At 35.7% G+C, this 8,515-nt stretch overlaps 1 protein-coding gene and 1 non-coding gene across 2 annotated transcripts; both read left to right on the top strand.

Annotated features, from left to right (window-relative positions):
* The first annotated feature begins 1,479 nt into the window (after positions 1 to 1,479).
* TRNAA-UGC (transfer RNA alanine (anticodon UGC)) lies at positions 1,480 to 1,552 on the top strand. Its single transcript has one exon. It is a non-coding gene; the product is annotated as a tRNA-Ala (tRNA).
* Positions 1,553 to 1,645: 93 nt separating this feature from the next.
* On the top strand, positions 1,646 to 8,256 carry LOC132192030 (homogentisate solanesyltransferase, chloroplastic-like). Its single transcript, XM_059607214.1, has 10 exons — positions 1,646 to 1,930; positions 2,600 to 2,721; positions 2,829 to 2,975; positions 3,436 to 3,661; positions 4,326 to 4,399; positions 5,267 to 5,359; positions 5,628 to 5,745; positions 5,927 to 5,989; positions 7,172 to 7,204; positions 8,058 to 8,256. Exons 1-10 carry the CDS (start codon positions 1,709 to 1,711, stop codon positions 8,130 to 8,132), a joined length of 1,173 nt encoding a protein of 390 aa, XP_059463197.1. The 5' UTR covers positions 1,646 to 1,708; the 3' UTR covers positions 8,133 to 8,256.
* The last annotated feature ends 259 nt before the right edge of the window (positions 8,257 to 8,515 follow it).

The raw sequence follows: 8,515 nt of genomic DNA, 5'->3' as shown, positions 1-8,515 counted from the left end.
ATACCATCTATTACTGATGCATGATTCAGTGCATCAGAAAATATGGCAATCTTCTCTTCCTCCAAAAGTGTTCTGCCTGCAGCCAAGAGAGCAACAACATTTCCTAATGCTACCATTAAGGCCATATTGGCTGCAAACCCAGTAGGACAATGAAGGCAATCCTATGGAAAAAATTTTAAACAAGAATGCATATGCTTTCAGTCGAGATAACTAGAAAGGTTATACGAATTACAAATGGTGACCAAGAGAACACAGCCAAAACTATTAAACCTCCAAGAAAACCATGTCATTAATTTAATCATAATACATTCTGTAAATCCATGATTTGAACAACAATCATCATTGGAACCAGGTCAATCATGCAAGTAGAATTCCAACACTCTAGATGATATTCTTTCACATCCTGCCTCATGCCAACATTTCTAACTGCCTTATATATATTTTGGTTATATTTCTATGAACATGTTGGCTTTATTGACAAATGGTTTAATATTATTAAGGAGTTATTATTGTTGTAGAATTTTCATGGAAATACTTAGAGAGAAAAGGCCGAAAAATTTTAGGTAGCCTCTTTCACCCATATAACCATTTAATTTATATTTGGAAAAACTTCACTTTTGACCCCTGAATTACTACCTATTTTGACATGTACTCCCCCCAAAAAAACTTCAAAACTTCTGAATTTGGACCCATCAACTTTAAATTGCAATTAATTTGAACCATTCCATCATTTTTTGCTGTTAAAACCCTTAAAAAGACAAAATTACCCTTCAATTTTCTTTTTATTAAAAAAGAAAAAATTGAAAAAAAAAAAGAGGGGTCACAAGGTGGCCCCACCGTTGGTCACCTTGTGATTTTTTTTTTTTTTAATTTTTTATTTGAAATTAAGGGTAAATTTGAAATTTTATAAAAAAGTTAGGGGTATAAACGTCATTGTCCAACTTTTAACGTTTAAAATTTGACAGAGGAGTTCAAATTGATTGCAATTGAAAGTTTAGAGGTTTTGAAGTTTTTTTTTTTTTTGAGGGGGGACATGTCAAAACGGGTGATAATTTAGGAGTCAAAAGTAAAGTTTTAACACTCCCTTTCATATGTAAGCTCAAACTTTTCTACAACAACTGAGATCCAACATATGGAATATTTAATTGAAATTTGGGGTAAATAGTGGAAAGGTAGACTAGTCGATCATATATATATATTCTTGACTCATCCCTCACCCAGTTAAAAAACCGGTTTCTTTTCTTAAGGCTTCAATGAGGGGGACATTGACAATGTTTTGGTAGTTTGGGGGGTACATTGTCGCAATTTAAAATTTGGGGGGGACATTGTCAATTGAGTGGTAGTTTGAAGGGGGTATGTGGACTTTCCCAAAAAAATAATAATAATTATGAGGAACCAGGATTGAAATGACAATTGTACCCATGAGCGTACCTTTATGATTTGGTTTTTATAATAATATTTGAATCGCTATGGGCATACGGGGATGTAGCTCACATGGTAGAGCGCTCGCTTTGCATGCGAGAGGTACGGGGTTCGATACCCCGCATCTCCATTTTTTCTGTTTTGTCGTTTTTGTTATGGCTCCGCCGCTAAAAGTAGTCGCTGTAAGAACAGGGTAAAACTAAAATTTGAAGCTCTGGTAAAGAGTGACCCCACTGCTGGACTAGTTTTCAATTCCCATCCCCAATCTCTCTCTGCTTAGCTCTGCATGGAGCTCTCGTTGTCTCCTTCGTCTTCACTTCGAATCCAAGCCGTATTCCCTCACTGCAAGACACCATTTTATCACACAAAGATACCCACTAAGCCTACAAGCAAATCTCATCGCTCTCTCTTAGAATGCCACCCAATATTGCCTTCAGTTGCGCTTTTCGATCCCAGAAGTTACTCGAAACCTGCATCAAACAGACGGTGTAGGCGTAATTCCACCTGGGTATGCTTCATTTCTTTAACAAATCACATTGAATTTGTGCACCTTTTTTTTTTCTTTCTTTTTTGTTGCTTATCTATGTTTCATAAGAAATAGACGTATTTGATGATTGAAAGCCCATCGACTATCATTGAGATTTGTTGTTTTCCATCTGCGTTGGTTTAATTTCTTGAGATTAGAGAAATTTATATGCAATCATTCAAATATGATTGCATTGCGCTTTGTTAATTTATTTTCCATTCTTTTTTCATGAATAGAAAACAACATTACACAAAACCAATACCATCTGAAAGCTTGAAAGCTCAGGAATTGTACTGGACCATCCAATTAAGATATGATCTTTTCCTATATTGAAAATGATAGCGTTGAATTGAACCAATCATCCTTTTGCCTGTCCAAAATGGGGGACCAAAAATGAGTATAAAATGGTGGAGCTGCAATTTTTCCCCCGTAATTGTTATGCCAAAGTGCTGTTATCAACCTTCATAAAAATATCAAGCTTTTAGGGCCTATTGGCCTGAGACTGATGGAGGGCAATTTGCTTTGACAGTGTGTCTATCCTATTTTATAACCTGATTTGGTTCGACTAACAATGTTGTGTCCAAGTTGTTTTTATGGTTAACGATTCTAAAGACTCAATGTACGGCATTAATGTGAAGTGGATACCGACAGGCATGCACTCAAATTGGAGCAGCTGGGTCTGATCCAATACCAAATAAAATTTCAGACTTTAAAGATGCGTGCTGGAGATTTCTTAGGCCTCATACCATACGTGGAACAGCTCTAGGGTCCTCGTAAGTAATTACTACAAGAACACATTGGCTAACATTGGTTTACTGATCTTTATCCCAACAACTGCCTAGTTGAGTAGATAAAACATCATCTTTAATATGTTTTGCAGTGCTTTGGTGGCAAGAGCGTTGATTGAGAACACACATTTGATAAAGTGGTCTCTGCTACTTAAGGCATTCTCTGGCCTTTTTGCTTTAATATGCGGAAATGGCTATATAGTTGGCATCAATCAGATCTACGATATTGGGATTGACAAGTAAGTAGTGAGCATATGCACAGATTTTTCAGTTGTATGTAAAAATCAATTTATGCAACTGGCTTAAACTCAGAACAAGGTTTTCTAAGCACCATGACAAGACTTATGAAACATTTTCTGTGGTCTGAGACCTAGCACAAGATGAGCCATTATCACCCTGCTCTTAATTCTTCGACGTATAAGGCTTTCATTAGTATTAAAGAATGATTTTGGTATAGCCAGATGGTCTTTATCCAATAATTTAATTCCCCCCACCCATCTGAACAATAGATATACTAGGTGGTGTGTTATTGTCCTTAAGTCTCGGTCTATTATTTAAAAGCTGTGTATACAAATTGAAAAAGTATGTGTTTTTGGATTTCTGAGTGCTTGATACAAGATTTATCCTAATGTGTTCACCTGTTCATGGAAGTATGCATGTAAAATCCTTTGAACTTAGCCTCTTTTGTTTCATTTGCAGGGTAAACAAACCTTATTTACCTATAGCTGCAGGGGATTTATCGGTTCAATCTGCATGGTTATTGGTGATATTTTTTGCAGTGACTGGCCTGTTGATTGTTGGATTGAACTTTGGCCCATTCATTACTTCTCTTTACTGTCTTGGTCTTTTTCTTGGCACCATCTATTCAGTTCCTCCATTTAGAATGAAGAGATTTCCTGTTGCAGCATTTCTTATAATTGCCACGGTATGGCTTCTTTTCTTCCTGCTTATAATTTTGATTTCCGATGGTCACACAAGCTTAAATAGCTTGATATCCGTTAGACACAAACGTCAAAACACATGAACGGGGTCAAAAAATTTAGTAATCCACAATTTTGCCAAATTGATAATGAAGTAGAGGAAGGGGTTGTTACTTTACATTTTAAGATGAACAGATTATTACTGAAAAAAAAGGGGGACAGCTTTAAGTAATAGAAATATTTGAAGCCATAGCCAGGGCAAACTGAAGTTGAAAAGGGTTATCAATTCACATTCTAAGATGACCTTGACTAAGTTTTGAGGAAGGAAGAGAGCCCTACAAAAAAAAAAAAATGTAGATAGCTTACAAAAACATAGACATAACATGCATATCCACATTCATTTGTATATACATGAATGTGAGTATATATGTCTGTGTAAATGAAGTCATTATTTTAGAGGCCATTAAGAACCACATTAATGGGATTCAAGTTCTGAGAAAGGAAGAACTGTTTCAGGTTTCAAGGTGGGAAACATGGTAATGGAGATTGTTATTTTATACATTGATGATGCTCTTTTGACTGCATTAACACAATAATTTACAATTATATTTTGCTTGCCAGATGATTCTCTAGAACACACTGGAATTGACCCAAAAATAAGTTTTGCAGGTCCGCGGTTTTCTTCTAAATTTTGGTGTATATTACGCCACTAGAGCGGCCCTTGGACTTACATTCGAGTGGAGGTGAGTTACCATTTTATTATGTCTTTCGTAATATAGTTGAGTAGGATGAAGCCGTTCTCACATGCTTCACCTAGGTTTCAAAGAGATAGACTTCGTAAATGAACAGCCTAGGACCTGTTGAGTTGGTCCTTGACGTTAACTTATAGTAAGCAATGACAAATCAACTGTTGAATTAGGTTTTGTAAATTAATTTACAAGATATAGGACTTTCAAAGATTATGGGTTTGTTTGAAAAAACTTTTTAATGGGGTTTTTTTTTTTGGTTATGATGTGACATAAATTGAAAATAGTTTAGAGTGTTTTCTATTTTGAGTTGTTTGTTAATGCTTTTGCTTTTTTGCTAAAAAGCAAAACGCTACCCTAAAAAGTATTGCCAAACAAGCTCTATATGGTTTGACTTCAGTTGTTCGAAGATCTGGAGCCACTTTAGTTAATGTGATTGGTGTGACTCCATAATCAAATAGCTCATGATAAGGCTTGGTAAGCTCCTTTATATTGTACTTCTAATGCATGTCTGAAGGTTATAGCTGCACTTTTATATGACTTATGGGCCTCCAATTATTTAGAACAGGGATCTTAATAATTAGTGAGTTAGCCGGCCGATTTTCATTCCTTTAAGTTGTAATCATTGCTGAAATTGAGGAATGAATTAGAGTTTTATGCACTCCAACATTTCCTGAACCTATTTCATGAACTCCACTAGATTATTAAAAATGACGTACTTAACGATATTGTTTTTTGTGTAGAGGATGAACTATACTGGTTAATTTAATATCTAATTTTATATTCTGAAACTTGTACCTATAATGATATTTCTGCTGCATGTACACATCTTCAAATTTTTGAGATCTTAATTTACACCTGCAGCTCACCCGTGGCTTTCATCACTACTTTTGTAACATTGTTTGCGCTGGTCATTGCCATAACAAAAGATCTTCCTGATGTTGAGGGTGATCGCAAGTAAGTTTCATGGTTTCTTTTTATTAATTTACTTATTTCTTTGAGCTGCTGATATTTATTGACCTTTTCATATGTATGAATTGTAAGTCTTGGATTTTACCCTCTACATGCCTTAATTTTCGTGATTTGCTTGCTCATTTCTTGTTTGGAACTCGATTCACATTTTCAGTCAAACCCAACCCAGCTGTTTCTTTCTCCCTGAAGCTGGCATCCCTTGTTTGAAAAATCAACGTCGATCTAATATCAATTTGATATAATCATTTTACAGGTTTCAGATATCAACCTTAGCAACAAAGCTTGGAGTTAGGAACATTGCGTTCCTTGGTTCTGGGCTTTTGTTGGTAAACTATGTTGCTTCTGCACTGGCAGCACTTTACATTCCTCAGGTGAACACATGTCCGTTGAAGTTTATCTTCTTCTTCTTCTTTTGACCTACCTCTTGGGGTCGAAGATTATCTTATTTGTCTTTACATACTTTCTGCACAGCTTTTGCATATATGTATTCATTATTGATATTCTTCAGCAAGGATGAATCCTAAATGATGTCCTTCAATTGCATGTGTACAGGCTTTCAACCGTAGCTTAATGGTACCTGCTCATATGATCTTGGCATCAATCTTGATCTTCCAGGTTTGTTTCTTGTGATTTATAACTCTTCTTCTTACCACAATAACCAGGATGTCTTTTTGCATGAATTGCCCTAAATACTTCTTTATTTAGCCCACTCACAATTTTTTCCCACTACAATAGAGAAATTATGTTTCATTTCTGATCTACTATTCGGGAACCTCAATGAATGTTTCGAAAACGAATTTGAGTTTGGCATAAATGATTCTTTAAAAGAAAGCAACTCCAATGACTGCTTGTTGGCTATATGATATATTGGAAATTAAGCTGACTTCCTGTATGGTTGCTGATGTTAACCTAAGAGTCTGTTTCAGCTGATATATGATTAAGGTCGTGATCAGGTCCTTGCATGTGCTGCATCTTATTCTACATTGCTAGTACTAAGATTTTGACCGACCCCAACACCTCGCCATAGTTTTAAGTACCGGACCAGACTGGTTGATCTGACCGAGTGACCTGCTACCTATAACAGTCCGATCAACCCCTACACCTGTACCTACCAAAATCCGCCCGAACCCACCAAACCTGGGGTCCAACCATAGCACAGCTCATTGGACCATTAGCGGTTTTGGGCAATTCCAATGGGTTTTTATTCAGCAGATACCCTCGTCCTCGAATTAAAACACCTCGCCAACCCCCACAGGAGTCTTTGAGCACCCTTGGCCTCTTTACCTGATACCCATCCACCTACGATTGGCTATCAACAAAGCATCCAAACCCTTAATTGCCTCAGCATCTATCAAGTAATCACCATTGCAGTCAACTCTGCCCCTTCCCCATCAACTACAAACCATGTTGTTCAAGATCAGAGGTCCTTTCTAAAACCAGAGTAGAAACTTTTGTTTGTTTCTGTTAAACAATAGGAATGAGGTTGGTTTTGACCGACATTCATACATAATGAATCCTACTTTGCTACCTTCAACAATATCAGTGCAAGTAAAATGAATTATGAACAAGACTTTTAGCTATATGATATTTATATGCATGTCCTGATGGCTGATGCAATGACCCTTTCATGTTTTGCCTCTTCTAGCTCTCTTATGTTTAACGAATCTCTAGGTTATGTGGAAGTTGGTTTGCTGATTGTTAATTCTTTTCCACAGACACACAGACAACCTGCTTTCGTGCGAATATTTTTAAATTTTGAAGGCTCTGGCTTACTATTTTCTTTTTGTGTAATATCAGGCATGGGTGTTGGAACAAGCAAATTACACTCAGGTAATTCATTATTTCTTGTTGCAAGAAATTATTGTAGAAATTTTTCCAGTATCATTACTTTAGCTGGAGTCATTTTTATCTCTACTTATCTGAAAAAGAAAAAGAGTAAAAAGAATAGCTAAATACTGCGGCACAAAATTCCAGAGGAGTCGAGTCTTCATTTTCGGATATTGAATTTAGCTAAAGATAACGAGTTCAGTAACACCCAATATTTAAAGCATTTGATTATATATATATATATATATTGTAAGTATTTGGTTATATTTTCTTACATAAGGAAATAAAATGATTCTATTTGTTAAGAGGCACGACATCTTCTTCTTTTTTTTTTTTCCTGAGCATGCAGCAGGATGTGCATGCTATTCGTTACACCCTAAACAAATCCATTAAAGACACGATCTTTGAACATGCTTGTTTTCACTTTTCTATAAGTAACTTTCGATGACTCCACTCCATATGCTGGGTTTGTGCCTTTGATGGTAAGAAAGGGAAAATGGAATGATCATATCTCCATATGATTCATAGACACCCCTTATTGGTAGACACTGTAACAAAACAAGTCACACTTTGTCTGGAAATCATATGAACAATCTCAGCCGTTTGAGTAGTCCAAGTATTACTGTGTGAATAAATGACTCTGGATAAGATTGGTGGTTGTAAGATTCTCTTTACCTCTTCTCTTACTGATCAAAGTGATACTAATTGGAATTCAGTAATGCAGCTGAAGGATTTAGATATATATATTCTTTCTTAAAAAAATAGAAAAAAAAGAAAAGAAAAGAAAAGAAAAAAAGAACACCAAAATGAGGATTCCATTTTAGTGTCTGATCTCAAGTTTGATGACATTGTGCAGGAAGCAATCTCACGGTTCTATCGATTTATATGGAATCTCTTCTATGCTGAGTACATTATATTCCCTTTCATCTAGCAACTTAAATCTTTATTTTTCTTGACCCCTTTTTAGAGAGAGAGAGAGAGAAAGAGATTTGTACTTTTCTGTAAATAACATGTATGCTTTGTATTAGCAATGTTGTTGTATGTGTTATAGTTTTTGTCTACTTGCACATACACAAAACGCTAGTTCTGTTGTCTAATTTCCATTCTTCTTTTCAATCATTTTTCTCATGTTATTTTCTTGTAGACCATTATTTTTTATTTTGGATAATTACACTTAACCCCCACTAAGTACCACTCATTTACCGATTGCCCCTACACTTAGTGACACATGACCCCCTTCAACTACCAATATTGATAAAAAAATATAAAAGAAAAAAGAAAAAAAAAGAAAGGGATAAATGCAAAATTGGTCCA

This window comes from Corylus avellana, chromosome ca9 (assembly GCF_901000735.1).
Source record: "Corylus avellana chromosome ca9, CavTom2PMs-1.0".
NCBI classification, from domain to species: Eukaryota; Viridiplantae; Streptophyta; class Magnoliopsida; order Fagales; family Betulaceae; genus Corylus; species Corylus avellana.
This window is presented reverse-complemented; position numbering and strand designations above follow the sequence as displayed.

Bases quoted from the DNA above. Each gene is read 5' to 3' on its own strand.
- LOC132192030 (XM_059607214.1), top strand. From the start codon at position 1,709: ATGGAGCTCTCGTTGTCTCCTTCGTCTTCACTTCGAATCCAAGCCGTA. The intron at 3,662-4,325 runs GTATGGCTTCTT...TAAGTTTTGCAG, and splicing joins CATTTCTTATAATTGCCACG to GTCCGCGGTTTTCTTCTAAA. The intron at 4,400-5,266 runs GTGAGTTACCAT...TTACACCTGCAG, and splicing joins GGACTTACATTCGAGTGGAG to CTCACCCGTGGCTTTCATCA.